Below are 26,857 nucleotides of genomic sequence, written 5' to 3' on the forward strand. Positions count from 1 at the left end.
TGTATATGGAATTGTTCATGTGTACTAAAAGAGCTGTTATAGAAATTAGCTCTTCCTATGATTTTAATTAAATATATCCAAAGCGGGGTTGCAAAGTTGGTAGTGATACCTTTTGAATTTTGACAGCGAGTTCTTTAATTGTAGCAAAGAAGATTCCTATGTAATATTTTTTATACTGATGAGAAAGATTAGTCTATATGCAGTTTTACAGGATTTAGTATATACTATATATTCAGGAAAGCTAGAGAAAGAAAGGAGTGGGTTTCCTATTTATAGGAATTTTTACCTAATCTGTCAGAAGCAAAGTAACTCCAGGATTTCTCACAGGAAAATAACAGTAGTTACTACCCTAAAATATACAGTTTTCAGTCTGCCTTTTTCCAGTAACAAAGTACTTTTGACCAAATCTAACTAAACCAAAAGTCTTAGCTGCAAAATAAATTTATTTTTGAAAACATGTTATTATTCTGGACACTTGCATAATTGAAAAAATAAAAATTAAAAAACCCAACCCCAAAATTCCGGTGGTTCAATAAGCCCTTATTTGTTTGCTTGAAAGATGATGTTTGAAGTGAAGTCCTTGGCTGTACTTGTGATCTCACGTAATAGCAAAATTCAGATCAGCTTCTTGGAAGCCACCAAGTGACCCTAGCTGCCTTAACTGTAGTGGGCTTTGCCAACCCTACAGTATATTTTACCCATCCAGTGTCATATTTGACAGGTATCATCTCATACAGTAGCCAGCAGAAGAGCAGGATCCATCTCTGAGAAGTTTATCAGCTTTCCTAGATTCCCTCATCAGATTTGTTCAAAAAAAAAACCAAACTCAGGTACTGCAGCAGTCTCAAAGGCAACTTGCAAATACAAGGATTTAATAGAATTAAGAAGTCCATAGTTGCAGGCAGCAAGTTTCAATTTGAAAAAAAAAAATTCTGCGCCGTAAATACCTCAAGTTTATACAAAGTGTGAAAACTGGGCAGGAAGTAGAATCTTGAGGAGAAATGAGAGTCTGAACTGAAGCTGTTTGGTATTCCAACACAGAAAAGAATATCTTCCTCAGAAAAAATATATGATTTTTTTTCCCTAGGGGGAGGAGTAAACTATGAATTTATACGCTTTAATAAATGTTAGTTTTTCAAAGGCTAAGGCTTTATTTTGGAATTATATACACAAATGTACTTATGTTTTCAAATATTCCCCTCTGCCCAAGGAATTAGAGCTATATGATATAACACAGCTATTTTATTTAAGCTTGAGTACAGACTTTACAAGTGTGTTACTGGGTTCATTAAAGATCATCTAAACGTAGGAAAAAGGAACATCTTACAGTATGTTAAGTTATTTAGGAGGTTTATGTCCAGAAAAGGATGGCCAAACAGTCAACCAGAAGTATTTGTGGGTCAAATGATGACATTCCACTTCAGATGAAGTAACCGGGGAGTGCTTTTACTGCCTGAACATTGGCTATACCTGGTAGGAAGAAAGGACAGGCATATGTTAAAAAAAAAAAGGTAGCTAGCCTCTTTCTTGTGTCTTACACATGTACTGATCTTTTAATTCTATTTTAGCTATAGATTCTGTATTCTTTCTCTGAATTTTTATTTCATAAAATAAAGTTGAGCAAGGATCAAAATGAAAAGGTGATGATTAAATAATATTCTCAGGTTGCGACAGAGGGGACAGATGTGTCGGGTGATCATAGCTCTGGTTCTGAGTCAAGCTCCCAAATGGACAACTGGTTGTTATTGCATTCTTAACCCATATTCCTGCCCAATTTAAGAGAGATCCCTGTACAGAAACGGTATTTTCTTGCTTCTCCCCATTTATCTGTTTAATAACCTCTGAATGCTATAGTGCATGAGTTACTATAGTGAGGGAAACCAGGGCACCAAGACAGACGCTGTTCAAGGCCAGGGAGGAAACTGGTTCATTGTTTGCATTTTAATAACTCAAGGCCCAGCTGAAATCAAAGCTGTGCCGCATTTAGGTACCATTAGTACCTGCATCGAGCTCCCGAGGACATTCACAAAGTAGCCAAGCCTGACAAAGCAGGAGTAGTTATGAGTAAATCCTCCAAAAGAATAAACTAAATCAACAATACAATGCAGGGTTGCCAACCATCCCTTACCCTTTGAACTGCTTCCCGAAACCTGTGGGGGCTACAAAGCCCTGTACCTCCCAAGTGATGCCCCAGAAGTAGTCACAGCTTGACGTACGTGCTGGTGGCTCTCCCAGGAGGTCATGCCACTGGGCGGCGGGATGGGGCAGAGCCAGGTGTGCAGCCAGCAGTGAGTCTCCTTTTCCTCTTACTGCCATATACTCAAGTCACCCGCTAGACCTTGTACCAGCTCAGCCTATCTGCCTGTCGTGAGGCTGAGACCAGCAGCATCCCTCGCCTGAGCTGCGTGTGAGCTGATCACAGATCAAAATCAGTAGATTAGTCTTCTCTTTCTAGCGTGTGCTGCTGGGTTCTGCTTGATGATGTGTAGATAAGTAAACTGTAGGCATTTTAAAACAAAGTATTGATGTGTGTAGATAGTTGCACATTTTTCCTGTCTTAAACATAGAAAATACCATTGTAAACCAGTGCTAGTAGTATTTTAACATTTAACATGTCTGAATGGAAATTGTTTCTAAATGTTCCTACGTGTTTTCCTTCACAGTCTTTATGAATGCAGCAATACCAATTGCAGCTGTACTTATAGTAAGTATGGACTTTTCTAATTAGTGTTAATTGCAACTGTATTTTCAAGTATCAGCGATGTGGAAATGAGGAAGGAAGAGGACAGGATGCAAACCTGCTACACGCTTGCAATTCCTCTGGGAGAGAACCAAAAATGCCCACTTCTCTGTGACCAGATGCAGCCGAGAGTATGCAGCACTCCCCCAAACTGTTAATAGAGTATAAATTAAGATTCTGTGAATTAAATGCTCATGAAATGTGAAGTCTTTGTGCATTTCCTTCTCTACGACAAAACACTGATAATGATGATATCTGTCTCTTTGTAGACATTTGTGGTCCATGCTCATCTGACAAGAAAGGCTGACTTCTCCCCGTCTGTGGCATTTGCCTCCATCTCGCTGTTTCATATTCTCGTGTCTCCATTGTTCCTGCTCTCCAGTGTGGTTAGATCCACTGTCAAGGCATTAGTAAGGTGAGAACCGTAAAATTAATCTCTTTGATAACACCTCTCCAACTTTTGAGAATGTGTCTATTGCTTGTTCTCCAATTTTAAGTTTAGAAATAGTGTGGTGGTTATTTATCCATTGTTATGAATTTCTTCCCAACTTTTTACCTTGCAGGGTTCCCTTGGTTGTAGCATGTGGGCCAAGTTCCTTGCTGATACAATTGTCACAACCAATATTTTGTAGTCCACAGCTAGTACTTCATTGTGTAGAATGGGTTGAGCTATACTGGTACTGCATGCAACATGTAGGTGGTAACAAGAAAGGAGTGAAAACTTACTGAAGATTCAGTTTTGTAACTTACCTAAATGTTTCCCTCCATCAAGCCTGTAGAAGGGGAAAAGGTAATCACAAAAGTACATGTGTTTCAGCGTGTATCTCTTGGGCTGTGCTTAGCCTCCACCCTTCTGCCCTCAGGCTGAGGGTTGCATGTAGGTGGAGAGTTAGACTTAAACAAATAAACAAACAAACAAAACCCCATAAAAATCACTATTAAGTGTGAGGGTAAGTGTGCTGGTTTTGACAGGGGTAGAGTTGCTTTTCTTTGTAGTAACTAGTATGAGGCTATGTTTTGGATTTGTGCTAAAACCAGTGTTGATAACACAGGGATGTTTTCCTTGTTGCTGAGCAGCGCTTACACAGAGCCAAGGCCTTTTCTGCTTCTCACCCCACCCCACCCCACCAGCGAGTGGGCTGGGGGTAAGCAAAAGCTGGGAGGGGGCACAGCCAGGGCAGCTGACCCCAACTGGCCAAAGGGATATTCCACACCATATGACATCATGCTCAGCATAAACAGCTGGGGGAAGAAGAAGGAAGGGGGAAACATGTTCAGAGTGATGGCATTTGTCTTCCCAAGTAATGGTTACGTGTGATGGAGCCCTGCTTTCCTGGAGACGGCTGAACACCTGCCTGCCCGTGGGAGGCAGTGAATTAATTTCTTGGTTTGTTTTGCTCGCGTGCGCGGCTTTTGCTTTACTCATTAAACTGTCTTTGTTTCAGCCTATGAGTTTTCTCACTTTTACCCTTTTGATCTCTCTCCCCCATCCCACTACAGGGGGAGTGAGCAAGCGGCTGGGTGGGTCTTAATTGCCAGCTGGGGTTAAACCACGACAGTAAATGTCTACTCCAGACTTGATGAATTTTTACTTTCTTATCAACATGTTAGTCTGTCTGAGTGTTCAAAAACTGAACCTGTAGAACTGTTGTTTTACTGGGAGTTTTACTTTAAGCATCAACAGATCTGTGTTTAAAAAAAAAAACCCACACCAAAAAAAAACCCAACCCTGTTAATGGTTTTCATATGTGGTGTAACTCTGACGGATGGGGAGGAAGACAGAGTTTTGGGTTCTTACTTTATTAGGACCTCTTTGTGATCTCTAATATAGCTGTCTTAAGACCTTGTCTAAACTATGGGACAGATACTAGACACCAGCCCTTCCTTAACTGCCTTTGTGTCATTTTGGAGATGGAAAGGAGACTACAGCAGGAGGCTGAGATTGCTGTCACTGTTTTGAAATTCCCTGACAGTGCAAAGTCACAGCTGTGTCCTCTCTCCTAACAAGTGTGAAATCTGAGAGCATCAGTGGCTTCATGAAATGTTTTACAGCCACTGTGGTAGTCCCTAGAGCCATGGCAAATTGTCACGCTATGATTGCAGCCAGCAGTGTATCTAGGGGCCCACACTGGCATTGGTAACAGGCATTTATTTTGGCCTGTCTGAGGATTTCTTTGTAAATGAATTGGTTGCCTGTTAATGCTGCAGGAACAATTCTGAAGCAGTTAGTTTCAACCAAGTATTAATTTTCTCCAGCCAGCAGTTCTTCATGAGTTATTCTGTAGTTATCTTCTTGTTAGCAGGCTATTGCCCTGCTGTTTGTAGTGCAGACAAGAATCCCCTGGCTCAAACTCCGTAACAAAGTTGACATGATCCCTGTCTTCCTGGCTGGCTGTACCACAGTAGCCCAGGTAGTGTTCCAGAGTGCATTGCTCCATAGTGCTGCTGGTGCTACTCCAGATGTGTCTTCTGAGTACCCCATCCCTCAGTGCAATATTTTGGAATCATGTGCTAGATATTTTCAGCCCATGCAAATACAGGCTTGCTTAAATAGTTTTGTAAATGTGAAAACACAGACAGCTGTTAGAAAGCTATGGTAGTGTCAAGTAAGCACAACTCTTGTTTACTTGCTATAACTGTGCCCTGCTGTTATACCTTCCTGCTAATAAGTAGCTGATTGGTAAGATCAGGAAAAGGTAACCTAATAAACCTTGATAAAACTGTACTTCAGCTTTCTTTAGGCTGAGATATTCTAGTTGGTTTTAGCAAGCGTACATGACAGCTTCTCCTGTACAGATAGAAACTAAGCAAAGCAGAAGGTGATCCAGCAATGAAACCAGCACATAAAGGATACTAAGAGGGTGTTACTGGCTTTATATGTCAGGCACTTCACAACCCCTGCTCTGTTAATATTGACTACAGTCCCTGATGCCAGATGCTGTTAAGGAAAGTAATCTCCACAAATAAACTTGTTGGTATCTTTAATCATTACACACGTGCCCAATTGCAAAGCATCCTCATGGACTGTCATTAATGCTATCAGAACAACTGTGTGATTCCAATGGTAAAACAGATTTAAAGCTTCTGTTTGACGTAGGGTCCCTGCAAACTTTCCAAGTTATGGGGCTAGGGCGTTCGCTTCTGAGAGGCAGAAGTGTTGAAAGTCTTCAGGAAGGTGAGAAATTCTGTTATCTCTTTGAAAAGTTTTTTTAATATGTAGAGTGTTTGTGCCATTGAAAATTAAAACTGGGCAGCCAATTGATGTATTTCTTAAACATGAGGCCTTCAAGGACAAAGGGTGCAGTGTACAATTTTCCATCAGCAAAGGTCAAGTAGCGAGAGTGGCATTATGTATCTTACTGTGTTTAATATGAAACCGCCTTTTCAGTCAGCTGTGCAAATAACCATGTTTTAATCAATACGTCTATTCTGTGGCTTAAAAATAAGCCTCCCCTGTGGAGGCGTTGGATTACTGGTGAAATTGCGATGTCAGCGAGAGCTCTGCAGAGAGCATATTTTTTTATTCTTTAAGAGTGTAGAATGGTGTGGCATCCTGAAATATGAGTTGCTGCCTCTAACAAAAGATTTCCTCACAGCTATACTGTGTTTCCTGAGTAATTGCCACAGGAGCAGCAATTCCAGAATTAATCAGAGCATCGGGCAGAGGACTTGCAGAGAGAAGTCTTGGCACTTAGAGTGCAGCCACCTTGATACACAACCAGAGAGCAAAAAGCAAAACTCAAACTGTTGAATGGCTTAATAGAGGTGTGGTCTTGTTTGGGTATGCACAATCCAAGAATATGTTTGCTGTCTTCTTTTCTTTCCCCTCTGGACCCTGGAGCAGATATGCAGGGGACTTCTTTATCTGCTCTTTATATCTTCAGAGCAATTGTTCAAATGTCAGTGTAATTTTCCTATAGAGAATGTAGGTGCAGCTGCATACCAACTCCATATAGGCAGCATTTAAACCATCATTTGGTCCATTTAAAGACATTTAAAATGTTCTTTTAAACATCTGGTTCACTGAACAAAAAAGGTAAGATCTTTTCTAGCCCTGTTTTCCAGAGCTTTGTGTAAATAGATATAAATATCTCTAGTGATGGGGCTTCTAATTTCTTCTTTTGAGAAAATAGACCTTCCCATTAAGGAGTTTTGGTCCAGCATTGAGCCTGAATTAGTTATTACTCCTCTTTTCCCATCCCAAATAGTTATTCTGCCCTTTTTCAGTTGCTTAGATTGCAGTAGCTGCTCTAGCGAAATTCACCCCACTATATATCTCCTGGTCCTCGGCTGCCATGAGCAAGTGGGCAGGCTGACAGTAAAACTGCAGCACCAGTTCTCTCTAAGCGAGTTCCCAGGTGGCTTCAGTCGCTACTTGCAGGAGAAGTGCTAACTGCACAGTGAGTCTGCCTTAGGCAGTCCTGTACTACCTTGGTCAAAGCACTGTTTTGGCACCAGTCAGGTACCTCATGAAGTTCTTAGAGGAAAGTAAGTCTCTTTCTGAAGAAGAAACCCCTGGCAGTGGAATGCAAAATAAATGCTGGGGGGTTTATTCTTATTTTTTAAAGATTTGCATACGAACAGATAGCCACGTATCACTATGTTACAGTGACATTGTTTGCCTGTTTCTCCCCAGTACCCTAAGGCTAAATACTGAAATAAATTTTTCAGTACCTGTCCATAAATTTATTTTTAGGAACTTAAGGCCTTCTGACACTTATCATTTTGGAGAATGATGGTTAACTTATTTCCAGCTAATTGAGCCCATTTGATGTTGAGTTCATGATTCAATCCACTTCCTTTACAAATTTAATTTGCTGTCCCTGTGAGTAGATTAGACGTACAGTTTACAAAGTCAGGTGCAGAGATAAAATTGTTGCCATGATCTGTTAAATGTCACAGTAAAGGCTCATTATCTGTTAGCTAATTGAATCTTAAGCAGCTTGTGAAGATTTTATGCCTTCTCCTTTGTTCCTGGTTGTCAGGATTCCTTTTATATCTCATCTGTTGAACACTGTTCTGTTAAGGCATATTCCTGTATCATGTTACCTCATACACTTTGTATTTCATCATAGTTGGTTGAATTTAGCTCACGGTGTATGGATTTCATCAGACTGCTTGCGTTCATAAGCCTGTTCAGTAGAACTGGCTGTGCAACACTTTAACAAAAATTATGTCAATTCTACTTCGGCATGTGGCTTCAAAATGAGCTATTGTTGTAGCTGGTCTGCATCCCACCAAATGCCTGAAAAAATCTTTTGTGTAATCTCTCTGGTGGTGTCAGAAAAGGCAAGACTTGAGAAGCGTTTCCACAAGCCATTGCAATATCTCAGCTATTAATAGAAAACAGGGCAGGTTTTGTCAACTTCTTTGCAGTAACTTCTCATTACACATTTTCATATGCCTGTAACAAAATGAAAACAAGCAAAATACACAGCAGACAGTGGTGGAAATTCTAAAACCAGATGCTCCGTAATAAACATTGTAGTGGACAAAAGTTTTGCATTCCAGGTTGAGGCGTGACTCTGTTTTTTCCCTTTCAGTGTGCAGAAACTGAGTGAATTCCTGTCAAGTGAAGAAATTGGAGAAGAGCATGATAAATCTTCAGAGCTAGGAAGTGCAGATGATCACAGCAAATACCAGGCGGTGGTGAGTAATGCTGTTTGTTTGCAGGTTAAGCGGCTGGAGTGATTTGTACCCAGAATAAATTTTTCACTTTTCCATTTCCTACCTAAAATTGCAAAAACTCTTTTTAATACCCTGAACTGTATAGGTCATAACATGGTTGCTTGTGTTTAGGACATTTTGCTGGTACTGCCACCAATTACTGCTTATTTCTGTCTTTCTGATTTTAAACAGCCACTGAAAGTTGTTAACCGCAAGAGGCCTGCCAGGGAGGACTGGAACAATTACAGCTCTCACATGAGAAGACCCATTAACATCACAGAAGCAGAAGATTTTTGTGTAAAGGTGATATGAAGGTCACTCTAATAACACTGTTACTATGGCTCACTAATAGTGACTTTTGTATTCTGATGGCAGTTTCAAATTCAAGAACCAGTATTTGGTGTGAATGGTCAGACACTTCTGCTCATGTCAGAGATTAACCTCCACCTTTCTTTTCTACGTCTTCCATTTTAAGAGTTGACTACTGACCTCTATGTTGTGATTATGTTGTGTATATTCCTCTAGATTTCACTCAGCAATTCTCTATTTTAAGTGTTTAAGTCATCAGCCCTGTTCTCATAACCACAATTTCCAGCTTGAAACGTCGAACAGCCCAGGTTGGAAGGAATCTTGTCATACATCTTCCTTTCCTCTTTTGGAATTCCTAGTAGCCTTTCAAGATGAAGTTAAAAACTAACCTCCAAAGACCTAACTTTTTTGAAGAAAAAAATAGAATTACCCCTGCCACTTTGAAGACTGATAGTCTTGATTTGCTGTAGAAATGGCCTGAAGTAATAAAAACCCTGATGGTTGTTATAGTGATGATGCTGTTTATTTAGGAAGTCTGCTATTACATTTGCATTTCCAGCACAAGAAGATGAATAATTCAGTTTCATGGGACTAAGTAGGACAACTGGCAGTGCTTTCAGGTTTTTTTTAGAGGCTGTCATCTGACATGCTGCTTTGGTGCAGGATCCTTCTTGAATAGACTTCCAGGAAAATAAGAGGAATATTGGAGAGAGGGTTTTGGGCAGGATGTTGGATCAAAAGACAGCCTGGAGTGACAATGAAGGAGTTTGTCACAAAGGAGCAGCCAGAGCAGTAAACTCTGTAAAGACGGTATTTATAAGGTCTTGAATAGAAAGCCAGGACCAGCTATAATCTTTGGCTCCATCTGCTGACATCGTTGTCACTGGCGGCACCTGGGTCAGGGGATTTCTGCAGTTACCAAGTGCTGTCTGTCTGCAGCTCATTGCCCATGAAGGGACATTTTTTGAGAGATGATCCTCTGGCTGCCTTCAGTAGTCTAGATGGAGGAACACTGCCCCTTCTTTTGTTCATTTTTTCAGGTTGTTTCCCAAGATAAAAGTATCACTTTTTTTCTCCAGGGTAGGATAAAAGTGTCCCGTTCCACTCTTCTCAGATCAAAAGATGTTGTACCTTGCATTGCTGAAAGGCTTTGAAGGCTTCAGTGGCTCTGAAAAAGTGAGAGAAGAGGGTCCTGTATAAATACAGGCCTTTTAAAATTGTCTCCTGTTTCCTATTTTTCACAGTATCCATGGAAATCTTCTCCATTTAAAATCCTGAACAGGCTTTATTCTTTTTTTTTTTGTCTTTTTCAGTGAAAAGATTTCTGTATTTAGCAAAGCCTAGGTTATCTGAGAATCATATCAGAAATACAAGGGAAAATACTGTAATAGGCAGCAACATCTAATTTCTGTTGAAAGTTCTGCAAATCTGCTTGGAATTTGGACTGTGTAATTGCTGTATATGCTGCAGTGTGTCTAGGGTGACATACAGTGCTCTGCAGAGAGCAAACCATGACCCTGTATATAATTTGTGTCATAATAATTTCATTTATTTCATGTACTCACCTTAAAAACAGCAAAACAAAAGAAACCCTAAAAAGTAATTTCTTTTTCCTCAGGAGTTTTCTGTAATTTTCTAATTCTTGGGCTTGTCTGAGTTCAGAGATTCTTGCACATCAGAATACAGGTCTTTACAAAATCAGTCACTTGAAGATCTGTTTCCTGCATTGAGCAAAGACTAACTCTGTTCCTATGCTCAGTGTAATGAAAACAGAAGTGACTGATGTTGAAAAAAAGAAGTCACCTCCAAAGCTGGTTTTCTGTTTCTTATTTCTCTCCATCTTGGCATAGATCACAAATGGATTTTTCACTTGGACACCTGAAGGTCCTCCAGCATTGTCCAACATTGATATTCGAATCCCCCAAGGTACAAAATGACATCAGTTATTCAGAATAAGATGTTTTTTCCATACGCATTTGGTAAATCAGAAGCTTATATATACCTTCCTCTCTCACAGGTCAGCTAACAATGATTGTAGGACAGGTTGGCTGCGGTAAGTCATCTCTCTTGCTAGCCGTGCTTGGAGAGATGCAGAAGATCTCTGGGAACGTATTCTGGAGCAGGTAGTACTATTTAAAAAATCAAGCTTGAGTTGAGTAGCAATGCAGAAAAAAAGCCAAAATCTATCCTGGGAACCTGTTTGTGGAGTCAGGGATTTTTTTATGTGTACAGTCAAGATAAAAACCTTACCCTAAGTGGTAAGGCAGCTCATCAGAAGAAACACCCAGCCAGGTCAAACAAGCTAGCTATTCCATCAGTAGGAATAGATAGCTGTACTTGGGCGTTCTGCACTCCAGCAACATAACCTGGGTGAAATCGTAACTAATTTGGAATCAGAATTAATTAGCTTGAGTGTTGTGCTGCTACAGAATGCTGTTTGCACTTTCAGGCCTGAGTTTGTGTTGTTGAATGGAACTGTAAAGAGGTACCGGCTCACCAGGAGTGGTCCCCGGAGGTGCTTTTAGGTGTGTGCTCCATCCCAGCACTGGTCTAGCACCTGAGAAACTGAAGAGTTTTTCAGAAGTAGCAGTGACCTCAGGTTACTCCCCCAGTGCACCCTGCCTGATTTGACAAGAGGGAGATAGTCACGTCCTCCCCTCCTTTCCCAAGGGGATACAGCAGCTGCGCTCTGACAGCCAGTTATAGATTACACTTGTGTCTAACTTTTGTACTGGCTGTGAAGGGAGGAGAAAGAATGCTACTGAACTCCAACAGCTGTACTGCTAGGGCTTTGTGTCTTGCCCGCGAACTAAATGACAGGTGCTATAATATATTGTTACTCCTGTATGTGGTTTCTAGTAAATTACTGCCATCTCTAGAATGCTGTCTGATCAACCTGTACAAACATTTTTGGCTTGTTTATTTTACAGTACTAGGCTTCCTAGCTATACAGACTACACTTTGCCTTTAGGAGTACAATTATTTGTCGGTAAAGCTTGACAAATCATAGAAGAACCTAGAGAAACAATTAATTTTATTTCAAACTGATTGGAAATGCAGGAACAACAGTGCAACCGTAAGTCAAATCCATGCACTGTGATGGAAAGAGTGTCATTGTTACCCAGTGGGTTCTGCACTGATTTTGAGAAACAATTCTCACAAATTACTTGAGTGTTTGTAGAGAGATATTATTTATATCCAGCCTTCAAGCGTAAGCCAGTCACACCACTCAGAACTGCACATACTTTAATAGTAACAGTACAACAAAGGAAGGTTCCCTATTTTATAGGTGGGGAAAATGAAATGTAGGAAGGTGACCCTTTCAGCTGGTGAGGGAGACAAGAACAGAAGCCAAAGTTCCAGAATGATCTATCCATTAAAACATACTTCCCTAAGCAGAAAATCAGAATATGGTGAGGAACTGTGCTGGATCCCTGTAGCCTTATTAGGTGAACTAATTTCATTTCAGCAAGGCTGTAATTTTTTACAGATGATGTAACGTGATTAAGAAGTGTAATTTGAATGTCTGATGCTAAACTAAAACAGATGATTTGATGGTTCTGATCAGACTGTGTTTTTTAATAGCACTTGTTTAGAAGTATGTGCTTCACAACAGTGCAAAGGTCAGAACTGGTTTTCATGTCTTCTGTATGTGCCAAAGTACCACAAGGTAAAATTCAGCTGTTATCACATTGGCTTTGCTGTCTGTCAGATATGTATAAAGCAGCTTGTGGCTGAAACAATCTTAGCACTTTAAGTGCTGCCTGCACTGGGACAGATTATGTTTTGTCTCATCTTTCAGAGCTGCTACCATGTGCACTGGTCTATTCAGAATGATAGATGCAGTCAGTGTAGGCTGCACACCTGTGTTGTAAAGCTATCAGATGAAAGCACCCTTAATTTGATAAGAAAATACTAATGCCTGACCAGGTACATGCAACATTATCCCAGGTTCAAGGAGAGTAGTCTTATCACATAATCACCAGAGCTCGTAGCCTTAGCTCAGGCAATAGAACGTGTCACCAAAATCAGTAAGATCCCTGTTACAGCTCTTTCTTTGCAATGAGATGAATGCTTGGCTTCAGTCATTCACATTACAGAATAGTCCTGAATTATTTCATTCCAAATTTCCTTCCCCTTCCCTTCCTCCAAGGTCACAGCTATGAAGAAGAAGGATACATCCTGCTGACATGTCACTCAGTACTCAGGAAATCTGGATTCTATTCCTAGGCCTTCCCTTGGTCTAATGGATAACCTTGCACAAGTCATTTTCCTCCTCTGTGCCTCCATGCTCTAGTGCTCTATCATCTTTATTTGCTTCATAAAAATTATTTGTTTCAAAACCTTAAAAAGAAATGTGATTTATTCCTGGGCTAGCAATCAGCTAATCAGAAGTGAGCACTGGCTCACTCCAAAGCAGGCTGAGAGCATCTCAGCATAAATATTTTATAATACGGTTAGAGATTAACAACAATAGAGAAATCATTATTTACATTCTGAACAGATGGTAAATAGTATTGATTTGACTGGTTATTGAGTAAATAATTATAGTATATGCCATGCTAATGTCTTCTGGGCAGTATCTCACTTCAAATAGTCCCAGTTCAAGTGCAGGGAGCAGTTTATAGTATATGTCTTTTTGGAGTAAATGTCAGAGAATTGACCTAAATGAGAAACAGTTTGCTCAAACTCAATTATGTAATTTGTTTCTGAACCGGGCATATATACTCCCATGTGAGTCTAGAGTCCTTAGAATGTGAAGGAAGTGCTAGATTTGTTAAGGTTGTTAACGGTAGATTTTCTTCTTTTCAATGTGGAGTTGACTGTTTTCATCAAATGACTATTTTTAAAGTTCTTTTGATGCCTAAAAAGTGCATTGATGTCTATAAACATGTGTTTCCTGGAGTTTTCAGAGAAATTCAAGTACTTAATTTGGTTTATATAAATTGGAAATAGAGACCTGAAAGCTTGAAAATCTCAGTCAGAACATATTGACAGCTTTAGACATCCATATGCCTTAAAATATTAGATCTAGACATCATTATCAAACTTACATTACTTTGACATTTCAACACTGATAAGGAGATAAATTCATCCCTAATTGCCAGGAAAAAGGAGGAAAGGAGGGATAAAACAAAGTCAAAGTGGGAAGTGGGTTGAAAAGACTGAGCTAAAACTCCAAATGGAGAATTAATTTTTTCCGGCTACAGAACAGAAACACAGATCAGGGAATTGATCTACCAATGCTTGTATACTAAAATTGTGGCACCTGTGGCTGTATAGCAAAAGAACATGGTAAACAGTGGAAGTCAGGACATCGCTGTGCACTGCTGCACCTCGTGTTACTCTGAGAATCATTCATGCCCTGTGAGCACGGCGCTTGGCCCTGATTTCTGAGCAGAAACTGGAGCTAAATTGCACACCTGCAGTAAGCCCAGGTAATCTGTGCTAACCATGAGGGATCCTGGCTGGTCCTGGCTTCTTGAGCCACGTTGATGGCTTATGACAGCTGCACACTTTTCTGCCTGTCTCGCAGGCTCATGGAGGACAGGGAGTCACTGTCATGCACAAATACTACATGTTGCAAGTTATCAGGGTGTTTCCCGGCAGAATGGATGCCTGGCCTTCTTCGGGGTGGTCCATGAAGCAGGAACCGACGTTTGTTGTTCAGGGCCCTTGTGTTGTGCATGGAAGGCCTGGAAAAGATATTCCCTATTTCAGCCCCTTGATAGTTTCTGTAAAGAATGTGTTGCTACTTAATGATGTGCAACAGGTTCATGGATTTTTGGAGAAGGTACCACTGAGACCACAGTCACTGAAGACCAGTAGAGTGTGAGGTAACTGTGGAAAAGCTTTGCTTGGTACACTGACCTTTGGAATAAAGATCCTAGTGGCTGGCTGGTGCTCTCAAATTCTACAGTAAATTGAATTTAAATACAGTCATTGCTTACTATGACTAAACTTGAAATTGCCTCAAACCAACCTTTTAAACTGCAGGTATGGGTTTCCTTCCTGTACATTTGTAAGCAAATGGTGCTTGCATAAAGTTACTGAGACTGTTCACTTCATAGCATAAAAAACTTTGCTATTCCTTGATTTTGTTTGTACCACTTAACACACAGATTTTCCATTATTTTCAATGAAATGAGTAACAAGAATGGCCAGTCATCCTTTCAAAACAACTCTGTCTGTGAACGTCTTGGTACACGTTCAGATACAGTGGAACCAAAACCTGCCCATCCCTCAGATCTGCCCACACTTACACTTACAGGCACATCCCCCCAAGGATAGGGCTGATGCAGAATGCAGCATGTTGCAACTCAACTCAAGGTGGGTTTGGGGTTCAAACTGACCCATTATATGCTGCAAAGGGGCAGTTACCGCCATAGAAAAATGCAGTGTCACAAATTATTGGTTTGTTTTCCCTGAAAATGTTGGGGTTTTTAATGGAACCTTATTCTTGTCACGCTAGGATGTCTCGGTTCTCTTAGCACCTCCAGGACAGAGTGGGGGTGCTTTTATTTGTTGAAAGAAATTAAATGTATGTAAGGGGGGAAAAAACCTGTCACCCAATTTTTTTTGACCGCTGAAAGCAAGTCAGTTTGTGTAGCAGGAACAGATGCTGCGCTGCAGCTCTGTGATAAATACTGTTTGCAGTCTGTGTGCTAAGTGGAATCTAATAGTCTTTCTTTCTGAGGCAGATTGCCTGTGCTTACATAAGTAAACAACCTTTGCTTTCTATTTGTGATGCAGCTGTACTTCTGACAGTGAGACGGGGGAAGATGTCAGGTATGGTATTGTATGTGATTATTGGTTGTCTTACTCAATCGATTGCAATCGAAGGAACCAAAGGTTTCTAAAGTCCACACTTAAGATTTTCAGAGTCAGAATTCTGAAAGCCAGTGAAACTTTCACTGTGTTAATTAGCTTAGGATATAATTTTTGAAACCACCTATGTCACTTATGAAAATAAAAGTTAGATTTTCTTTATGAAAACATTGCCATTTGGTGATTTTGAAAATCTTATCCTAACTTTCCTGTACGTCTTTGAAAATCCTTCTCTTAAAGTCTGAACCAGGTTATTCCCTAATGACATGCTTTAAAAAATAGTATCAAATATTGCTTTAAAGGTTTCATTTATTAAAGGAAAATCTCCCCATTACCCTTCTCTTCATTTCTTACATGCTGTCATAAGTTTATTTTCTCACCTAGCATTCTTCAGGCACACACAAACTGAGAAGTGTGGGGAGTAATAGGTTAGTCCATCTGTTGGCAAGGGATCCTTGCATGGAAATTATTTTTACCTGATTAACATAGTTCAGCTTGGATTTTGGGAACATCTACCAAATCAACTGAGAGCAAAGATTTCTGACATGGTTGTCATTCAGTGTGGTGCACAAACCTCCGGAATGGTAAACCTGGCGAAAGTGGCAATGCTATCCCTGCTGAAGTCAGTGAGAGCTTCGTTACTGAAATCAGCAGAGGAAAAATGTCATGATGTCTCTTTGCTTGACTTGTGCTGACCTGTGTGCCTTCCACTCGCCAGAATGTTTCCTTGGCGCACCAACTATTCTACTGCCTTTTCTTTAGATTTATCAGGCTCTTATCTCCCATTTACCTTATATTTCAGATTTGTTACCTGGTTGTCAGGCTGATCCCTGCAAAACTTCTGATCCCATCTGTGTGTAGTATAAGAGGGAGTTTCATGTGTCTGATGGCTAAGCCTCATGGTAAAGGATACTTAGAAATCTCACAGTTCTTTCTGTATGAGAGACTGCAATTTCTGGGCCAAGTTAAAGTGAAGTCATTTGAACCCTTTAAGATACAAGATGCGATAGGATCAGAATTAGACGTTCATGCGTTTGAAACTTACGGGGATGGACAGCAAACGGTGAGGTAACATGCACAACACTATGGCAAGCATATTAAAAAGCAGGAAAGAATATGAGACTGTATGAAACAATTACCTACATTATCATAGGTTCTGAGAATCCTAGTTATGTTGGGTAAGTGCTGTAGGAGTATGTCTGGTGGATTTGTTGTACTGGCATCCTGTAGAACGTGTTTGGTGTTCTCAGAACAGAGTATTTTGAGCCAAAGTCTTGTGAGGTCTTGAGCATGTGCTCATAGGTGTTGAATACTTTCTTCAAGGTTGTTTAGCACTTCTCAAAACTGAAGCTTTAACCATCCTTTTTTAGGTCAATATCACATGGTACAGAATTTTAACACAATTCAGAGAATTTTATTTCTGTTATGCAGTTATTTTGTTCTATTTTTAATTATAGCATAGTGATAGTACTTTAAGGTATTATTTGCATTGTCTAAAATAATTTATTTTTTTAAAAAAAAACCCTTGTGTTTATTTTCTGCAGCCCAGAGAAAGAATCTCCTGTTGACTCGGAATTCAGGTACAACACTTGGAAAACTAAGGGGAACCTCAAGGTCCCTTTCAACCTCAGCTGTTCTGTGACTCTAAACATCCGTCAGCAGTGGCTGTGCTTAATGAGCTGTTCCTCCTTAGAAGGCGAATGGGTTGTCTCTGTATGCAGCTACTGCAAGATTTAGAAGTAAAAACAAGCAAGTGACCCTTGCAGTTTAATAATGGCAAAAATGTATGATCCTGAATACTCAGGACTGGCAATATCAAAATGTTCTATGCCTACTGTCAGGCTGAAAAATCACACAAACATATTTTTTTGTTCATGCAGTAATAGTATAGGACAGACAGCACACGTTTCTGTCATATCTGGAGAACGTTTGATTTTGAGTTTTTGAATGTTATTAGAAATTCATGAATTGTGCAAAAATAACAAAGATAAAACTGTAGTCAGCAATCGAAAACACATGAAAGGCTTTGCAATGTGTTATTTCCTCTACTATTATAATCATAACTTCATTGCATTTTAAGTGCATTTATTTTCTTTTGAAAAACACCAACATCTCAGACTTGGTAGGTTTGTTAATGAGGTTTGACACTCATATATAAATGTGCCTTAACTAGTCTTATTCTCAGTGATCTTGAATGCATACTGAGCCTACTGGACTTAACAAAAAGAAATGTGAAGGTAGAGTTAGATTAATAACTTTAAACAAACAATCTTGATAACATTGTTTCTGATTCTAAATTAATGAACAGGCTTGATCCTATATTAGCCAAAGTGCCTAGTCTCCAGGGAGCTCAGGGAGGATTTTGCTGTCTGCCTCTTTGTGATAATTAAGAGACTATGGCCAGTCTATCTTGTGCTATCAGGGGTTAAAAATGACATTCCATTGATGAAAATACATGTTTGTTTATGCATTCTGGGGGTAGGAGGCAGTTACGTCCACCTGCAGAGTAAATTCCTTGTAAGTCTTTGCTAAGCTGTTTGCTTGCATTCAGTCTTATAAGTGTGAAACGTTTAGGCTTTCAGAGAAAGTGTTGCACACTCTGTTTCAGAATATTTTGTTCTCTGGATTTTTGGCCACATTTCTCACAGTTTCCGTAAAAGGTTTGTTTGCCTCTTTACTGTAAGAAGCACTGTAGACATGCCATAGATTTCTCATATGATCAAGCACTTGCAAGATTTTTGCTAATGTCAAAATATGACATTGACCTAGTGTAAATTTGCAATTAAGATCAAATCTGAAGAGAGATTTACTAAATTCTAGATCTGTATGAATTTTAGTGAGCTCTCTTCATTTTTGAATTGAGCTCTCTCAATTGCTTGTTCCCAAATTCCTTGCAGTAATTAATTCTCACTGACAACCTAAAAGCAAAATGTGAGCCAAACGTGAATGGTGTTCCCAGGCATTGCGCTGCTTCTCAGCATGGAGTGCATCTTACTGGCAGTGTCTGTATCTTCACTGAGCAAAAGAAAACTTTTCACAAGTTGTAAAAGCATTTCCTCAAAACTTTGCTACTACTTTTCAAAAAATAAATGAGATGTGAGTTTTCAATCACATTAAGAGCAGCAAAGGGGCACAGTTTCAAGCGATGAAAAGGAGGGGAAGGGAATACGTGTTCATCTTGGAATGCTCAGACCAATTTTTTCTCAATCATTGGGATGAGAATTTCATACTAATTGAAAAAAGGCTTCCCTCGTGAGGCAGAACTGAATGCTCTTTGCATTAGATTTTGGGACTGTGGGCTGGGCTGCTTAGTGGATTTTTCTGTCTTTTTTTCTTTTTTTCTGTTTCATTTTCCAATAAAGAGAACTCATAATTAAATTCTAATGACCCATCAGACATTTGAACTTGGAAGCGTGTTAGCAGGGTAGCGTAACTGTATGTTCTTTCAGGTCATCAAAGAAAATTGGATCCTATAATGACTCGTAAGCAGGCTTGGTGAAAGCCTGAAAAAATGAGCAGGGAAAGTGACCTTAACCGCTGATAAAAAAAGGATAAAGCGCTTGGTGTATTTTGGCAGCTCATGATTTTGAGCTGCATTCAGGTCCAACTAGAAGGAGGCTGCTGTAACGGCTGTCTAGCAGACAAAGGCTACATTTGGGTGAGAGGTCCCGTCTTTTTATCAGATTAGCTGATACAGCTGGAAAGAAAACAGATATGCTTTTAGGTGTATATTCCCTCTTTTGGCCCTTTCCTGGACAAACAGTGACATGCCAGTGAGAGCTTTCCAACAGTATCGGTTGCTCTAATGAAAAATGTTGCCTTTCTCCCCGCTCTGCCTTACTGAGGTCCGTAGTGCACAGCAGCCACAAAAGAGCTACTACTTCACTAGCAGGAAAATACTTCTATTTTTAAATAGTAGTAGTAATAATCCCTATGAACAAAGTATGCATGGCGAGATCCTGTTGACTGTACCCTTCTGATGGTACATTATGAGGGCAATTCCACAGGGAGAAATTTAGCAAATATTTTTTGTCTGTGTTCTTTCTTTCTTGTCTTTATAGACATAGAAAGATTTTACCTGTGGCTACCCGTTTACTTTATGACTCAAGTTCTCCTCTTAGAATGAGGAAAATTGATGTGTTGGGGGTGGGGGAATTGCCTTTGTGTATGTGTGGAGTTGTTTTTTTTTAAAAAATAAACCTTTAAAATATTTTTTTAGAACATTCCTCCTGAAATATGTTGCCTAACTAGTGATCTGCTATACATATTTTTTATTAGTGTATCCAAACAGAGCTGCGATTCAGTTTTTGGTAATTATCTTCCTGCCATCTGCACTGCTCAAGAGGCAGCTTTACTGAGCTAGCCTCTCCAAAACCCACCTCACAGCAGGAAAAAAGGGAACAAACTGAAATTTAGTTAGGTGAACAGTTTCAGTATTCTGTTGCATATTTAACATCTTCTGTATTTCCTTGATGGGAGATTGATTGTCCTAAAGAACGAAAATGAAAGAGTGTTTTTGAAGACTTATTACCAGTTTCTTCCTCTGCAAGAAAATGGTTTCCAAAAATGCCTACTGCACTGGTAAGCTGGGAACTCTGGGTTGTTTCTTTTTCCACCCCCCAGGAAAAGAGGATCAGTAGCATATGCATCACAGAAGCCTTGGCTGCTCAATGCCACAGTGGAAGAGAATATCACATTTGAAAGCCCTTTTAACAAACAGAGGTAACAGGTTTCAGCACTGTCATATGCTTTACTCCCCTTTCCGCCAAACAGTGGAGTTGCATAGGCCTCAGTTCATGCATGTGGGTCCCCATCTCCCTCTAGTAACAAATGTACCGCATGTGCCTGAACATGACAAAAGACAGCGGGTTCTGCGCGGTCTCCCTTTGACCATGTTTTTTCTGAAGGACACAAGGGACAGTTCAGTCTCACTTGAACTTAAGTGTAGAAGTGGTTTTCATTTCCCAGGACTGCGTGTGTGCAGCACGCAGCATGCTCTTCTTATACCTAATTGACTCATTTATCTGTCTGAGAAGGACATTAGCAGTTTGGGAGTGGGAATGTTGTTGTTATGATTTCAGTATTTGGTACATTTGGAGGATTAATGGGCTGCCTTTTCATTTGGTATAAATGCCCACCAAACATTCAAATATATTTAGAAGTTAATTGCTGGTATTTGATCCCCCCTGCCGTATAGAAGTGGTTGGCTCTGTATTCACTTCCTACACACATTTTTCTGTCATCCTTGGATGTTGAAACAAGAAACCAAGTCACTGGGCATGAAAAAAAGTTAAACGCTAAACAATAGCAACGTACCATGGAAGAAGTTTTGCTTGTTTTGCTTGGTTTTAATGATTAAATGTTTTAAATTGGGAAGCTGACCTAAGATGCTTTTTCGTAGCTGAAATATTATTTACTTACCTGTGATTGCAAGAGATCCCATTAGAACAATTAGTGGCTAACAAATATGTTTTCCACTCTGTGACTTTTTCCAGCTGGTTGATTTTTGTTCCTCTGCAGGTAGGAAATGTGCTTCTTTGGCAGTATCTGTGTGGATTTTGCATTACCTTTTTTGTTTCCGCAGGTACAAAGCAGTAATTGATGCTTGTTCCCTCCAGCCTGATATTGACATTCTCCCTCATGGAGACCAAACCCAGATTGGAGAGAGGGTCAGTGATCAGCTACAAGCTTCTATTTTTGTTTTAAATATATAGAGGGTTTTTTATTATTTTGTTGTGTTCTTAAAATCTTACTGGTTATTTGGCAACAAAGGTAATCTTTTAGTTGAGTGTATGTTTGGGTCATTAGTCTGAAAGCTTGTTGCTCAGTAAACATGGAAACACTGTCATTTATGTGAGATGCAATAATTTAAATGTGTTGCTATCAGAACGTTTGACTAATTCTGTGGCTGCTATCTCAGATATCCTGACTTCACACTGCATTTTTTGGTTTTGTTAGGAGTAACATAAAAATAAATCCTAGATTTTTAGAGCACCTTCTTTTAAAAAAAGAGCAGATGTTTAATAAGCGTCAAACTAAGCTTTATCGCATCAGGGAAGACTAGGGAGTGACAAGAAAGGAAACAGAAGTCACAAATTTGTAAACGATTTACTTTGGCACTGTCACAAACAAAACGGGGGGGGAGTGTCAGGACACCACCAGAAAACACTACAACCAACCACCCCCCCAGATATATTTAAGGATACATTTCCATGCTGGCTACCATGTTAATTTTCAATGGACTAGTTTCTAACCCAATTCATTGTGTAGCCAAACAAACGTTTTTTGACAGGAGGAGGGAAGTGGAGAGGAGGGAGAAGGGTGGGATAGCGTCTTTTGGCAGCAGTACTGGCTAACGAGAGCTTAAGGTGTTTGTGAAACTGCAGGTGAATCACAGGAAGGATAAGTAGCTTAGAGCAGGGTAGTAGCAGGGGACTAAGGGATAAAAACTAGTACAATAGCAACCAGGTAACGTTCGCCTCAGCGTGGTCTGACTTCCCAGCTGCAAATTACTGATTACAGTATACAATGGAGCTGATATAGTATGACAGCATACAACTATAAAAAAAAAACCAAAAGCAGGACACAGCCAGACTCATAAGGCTAACTTTTGAATAGACATCTAGTTTAGACTGCCTGCAGAATATCTGTGCCACCTACGCCATTATGTCACCACAGACCATTAAACATTTCCCGTCCCTCTGGTATGTATGGAGTACAGCTCTGGACAGAGTGCTCTGGCTTTTCTAACAATTTGTGTACTGTGTCCCAGCAGAAGTCCAGGCCCACACTTCTGAAAATTCCTCTGGGTTTCTTTGTCCAGAAAGTCTTCTGTGGATTATCCAATCAAAATATGAATATTCAATTGATATTTTTGTAACTGTCTGATTGTTTTTCTCCTGCTTATCTCCAGGGTATTAATCTGTCTGGAGGGCAGCGCCAGCGTATCAGTGTAGCAAGAGCACTCTACCAGCAGACAAATGTTGTGTTCCTGGTGAGTAGGTGCCATTATGTTTATGCCGCAAACCCAAGAATAAGATGCGAGCATTGAGAGTATTTCATGGGTAACACACAGAATCCTGTGCTTCACAGAGCTAAGCCAAACGTGCAGTGTTTATTTTATATCCATGTTACCTAGCCTGCAGGTAAGAAGTGTTTTGTAAAAGCTGTAGACAGATAGATTTTTAGAATACAAATTGCTGATTAGAATACAATGCTGATGCTTCCCCTCTCAGTCTATTGAAGTTTCATTTTGACCCTTGTGTTTATCTTTGGTACTTAGAAATTCAATAGTCTCAGCTGTATTCATAAAATTCCTAAGCTGTGTCAAGCCTAAAGTTAATGTTGTCCTGTGTTGTGTCTGGGGTGTTTCCTTTCTGCAACAAACTAAGCTGTCTTCCCACCCAGAGCTGCTATATCCTGTCCCAGCTTCAACAGAAGTGCTGTGGAAGAAAGAGTGAGAGCAGGCTCTTAAAACTTAGTAGGTGGGAAAATGGATGCATCCTACACACTGGCTAGTTGTGAGCTTGCTGGCTTTCCAATTATGGACTTCCTTCTTAAGCTCAGTTTTCAAGGAGCTTTGAATCCAGCTTTTATGACAGCAAGGCATGAGACACATGGGATTAGAAAAGCTGTGAACAGTAGAGGTCATCCCTAAAAGTCTGGGAGGTTACTTAAACTTTTCCCTGTAGTAAGGTTGATCAATATGGACTTGTTTCATGTGCAGGGCATTTCCAGGCATTGACCAGGATGCAGGAGGGTAGAGAGCAGTCGGGCCAGGTGCTGCAAATCAGCAGATCCAGTATTGGGCTGTAACTTGGTTTTGTCCTTTTGTGCAGGGCACTCAATAGCCTCCTAGCAGTAGCAACTTCTCTTAGGATTTGGTAATGTAAAAGCACCTACAGATCAACCTTTTTCCACTTATTAATCTTCCAAAAATAATCAGGAATCCTCTGTTAGTAATTGCAAACACTCAGTTCTTTTAAGACTGATTTTGTAAACAAATGCTTAAGAAACTTCTCTCACAAGTGTGCGCCTCCTTTCATATTCTCTAAACTTCTTGTAACCATTGCGGCTACGAAAAAAGGTCATGTGAGATAATTAATTACATATTTTATTCTTAATTACATTCATTCACTCAGCATGTTTTATTTGTCTCATGTTGGACTAGTCCTGCAATATGAAGTGATTTTTTTCAGGTGTCTTGCAATCAGTGCATCATCATAATCAAATACGGTGAGTGCCGCCGTATTGAGCTGCCTCGCCTGACTCCACAGTGCGATGTCGTGCTCTGTGAACTGGCATTTACAGTCCCGAGAAGTGCACCATTGCCTACGAGGTGGCTGTGCACAAACTCGGGGCTCAGAACGATGTTTAGGTCTGTGCCAGATCGGAAGAGCGCAGCAGTAAAGCTGACAACGTACACCCTTGCTCAGTGAACACAGTGCACATGCAGTTGCGCGCACATTTCTGAGAACAAATTCTCCATCGCAGCCAGAAGTTTACTCTGTTTCAAAAGCATCTTTTAAGTGCTTTATGTTATGATGCCCTGATCTGTTAGAATTTCAGTGGTCATATTTATCTTACTGTTGATTTCAGATATTTTGGGGTTTGTAGATACGTGAAAGCAACAATATACTAAAGTTTCTAATGCAGTCACAGTATAAATTGTTGCAAAATTGAAGGGAATAAAAGTTCAAAGGGATTTTCTAAAGCACTCGCCTCTTCGCTTATACCTCTCCCTAACTAACTGGTGGCAATGATGTCACTCAGAAAGCAGAATTAATTCAAATTCAACCCTACTTTATCAGCAAACATCTGGAGAAAAGAAAACAAAACTTGATTTTTAAGAAATCCTGATTTTAGTGTGATATAATAGTAGGAAATAGTAATACTACATAAATCCTACAGTCAGTGTCACTAGTGCAAACACAAATCATAGATTTGTAATTCCATTTAAATAGGATTAGGTAAACAAGTCCCCCAAAAGATGGTACAGATTAGTTTATGCCTAAATTAATTGCATATAATTCATTAATACAATAAAATAATCTAGGTTGTAAATCAAGCATCTGAGCAGAGTCATCAAAATGATCAGTGTTTCTCCTTTTGTGATTCTTTGTTAATAGAGTTTTGATTTATGGATTAAAAATAAAATCAGAGGGCAATTATGTACAAGGGAAATAAAAATGTGCTCTTTGTCACTGTCCCTCGAGCAGTTGGTGTAATATATGCGATAGACATACATTGCTGTAGTGTCTTGAGTCTGACAGAAACATGCACTGCAGTTAGGCTCCGACACACCGCTGTTGAGAGGAGCAGTTCCCAAAAAGCCTCAGGAAATGGTAGCATGTACACAGCTGACGTTACCCTATGTCTGAGTACTCACTGCAGAAAGACAGTTCAAGGTTTGTTGTTATATAATGTGAGAAAACCGTTCTTCAGAACAATTTTGACTTTCTCATGACCTCTATTGTCTATATTGATCTAACTGGTTTTACTGGTATTAAAATCTGTCGGTTTCTTAAGGTCCCATAAATGCTGGCTCCAAAAGCTGACCTCTTTTCCCCATGACAGGATGATCCATTTTCCGCACTGGATATCCACCTAAGTGACCATCTCATGCAAGAAGGGATCCTGAAAATGCTGCGGGAAGACAAGCGGACCATTGTGCTAGTAACTCACAAGCTGCAGTACTTACCCCATGCTGACTGGGTAAGAAAGCTCTTCCTGTTCTTCCTGAGGAGGCAAGAATGTGGCACGATTATGTCTTGCTACAAACAATGCTTTCACTTCATCTTTCCACCAAGTGGTAGTTAAGTGAGAAGAAACATAATATAGATCTCTTGAAAATCAGCCAGTGAATTTGGGGTGCCATAATTTTGGGATTCCCATAATTTTGGGATTCCCATCTTAGAATACGTGAATAGGTTGGATTTTCATAGAGCTGATGCTTAATACTGTTGTGAAAGCAGGCTGCATATAGTGAGTATCCAAAATTATTAGTTATATTGGAAAATTTTGCTCATTTTTTTAATCTCAAAACAGTGAAATGATTGAGTAACATATTTGCCTCTGCTGGGGTGTTACTAGGAATTTGTCTCTGCTGTCACAGAAAAGGGAGTGTTTATGGATATTGAGTTAGTACTAGTGCGTCATGTATCAAGAACATTGTTATCCTTTGTCTGTTGGCAAAATTTTAAGAAATGTGTGGTATTCAATTGTTTTGTTAGGTTTCTTTGTTATATCTTGTAGTTTACAGGAAAAAAAAAAGAAGGTATGCTTTCTATAACAGTTTGCAATTGCAAATATCAAAGATGAAGCAAATCAAGTTTGTTTTGTTGGATTTTTTTAGTTTCGTGGTTCACACTGGCCTTGCACTTAGTTCCCCTGCAGTCATCCAGCTACAACACCACAGGTCATCTTGCCCAGGAGGACTGATGACCGCAGTTATGCCTCCTAGCAGGACTTCTCTGTCCTTTGCATCTTGCACAGACTACAGCAGTAATTACCCTGTCTCAAGCGATAATCGTATTTGAGCTGCTTTCTGTTCTTCATATTGGCTTGCTATGAAGTGCAAACAGACATTAATTTTGTTCTGCTCATGTTTTTGGTGGGCAGCACTTATCCTTTGTGGATATCCTTTTTGCTGTGACTTTGTCCCTCAGTTGTACACTCCTAAAAATTACTACTGTTATAAAAACAGTTCTGGTTCTCCATAAGTGTGTTTCAGGGTACAGGAATTTTCTGCCTCTTTCCGTGCCCTTTGAGGTCCATCTTAGCTTCCTCTTTTTCAATTGTTATATATTGGCTTTTTGTTTTTTAATATGCACAGCTATGGCCTTGTATCAGTATAATCTTTTTCATTTTCTTTATGAATGTCATACACATTTCTAGGTGTTCACGTTTTATGGGATACTTTATGAGAATTATTTTATTTTCATTATCTTCTAATTGGGTTTCAATAATGTTTTGTGAAATGTACTGCTCCAAACAGCCTGGGGGACAGGAAAGATTGGTATTAAAGTAAATAATTTACAATTATTTATTAAGAAATAGTTCAGGTTTTTTTTCCTAAGCACAGTTCTTATTATGCCTTAGCAAATTCTACCCAAATGGAGTGCAGCAGGAATATTTATTTTATTTAATGAAGGAATTTGAAATAAAAATATAATTTGAATTATATGTGATGGCCCTCCTAAATCTTCGTACCGCAGAAGAATTCAGGATCCAGCCCAATTACAGGTTTCCTGAATAAATTGACCACAAAGAGACCCTTGTTTGCTTTATTTGTTTCCTTTCCTCTGGTGAAAA

At 39.7% G+C, this 26,857-nt stretch overlaps 1 protein-coding gene across 3 annotated transcripts in view; it reads left to right on the forward strand.

Annotated features, from left to right (window-relative positions):
• ABCC8 (ATP binding cassette subfamily C member 8) overlaps nucleotides 1-26,857 on the forward strand; it is an 81,364-nt gene that overhangs the window by 32,448 nt on the left and 22,059 nt on the right. For all 3 annotated transcript variants that reach the window (XR_010373127.1, XM_064452604.1, XM_064452605.1), the window contains 12 exons: nucleotides 2,664-2,704; nucleotides 3,010-3,155; nucleotides 8,284-8,389; nucleotides 8,600-8,710; nucleotides 10,567-10,642; nucleotides 10,734-10,839; nucleotides 15,470-15,505; nucleotides 17,089-17,124; nucleotides 20,168-20,266; nucleotides 21,129-21,213; nucleotides 22,458-22,538; nucleotides 25,121-25,258. Coding sequence is in view for 2 of the 3 variants with exons in the window: in XM_064452604.1 (XP_064308674.1) it covers nucleotides 2,664-2,704; nucleotides 3,010-3,155; nucleotides 8,284-8,389; nucleotides 8,600-8,710; nucleotides 10,567-10,642; nucleotides 10,734-10,839; nucleotides 15,470-15,505; nucleotides 17,089-17,124; nucleotides 20,168-20,266; nucleotides 21,129-21,213; nucleotides 22,458-22,538; nucleotides 25,121-25,258 (1,061 nt within the window). In the remaining variant the exon portion in view is untranslated. The remainder of the gene's footprint in view (nucleotides 1-2,663; nucleotides 2,705-3,009; nucleotides 3,156-8,283; nucleotides 8,390-8,599; nucleotides 8,711-10,566; nucleotides 10,643-10,733; nucleotides 10,840-15,469; nucleotides 15,506-17,088; nucleotides 17,125-20,167; nucleotides 20,267-21,128; nucleotides 21,214-22,457; nucleotides 22,539-25,120; nucleotides 25,259-26,857) is intronic.

Source organism: Phalacrocorax carbo, chromosome 5 (genome assembly GCF_963921805.1).
Source record: "Phalacrocorax carbo chromosome 5, bPhaCar2.1, whole genome shotgun sequence".
In the NCBI taxonomy this organism is placed as follows: Eukaryota; Metazoa; Chordata; class Aves; order Suliformes; family Phalacrocoracidae; genus Phalacrocorax; species Phalacrocorax carbo.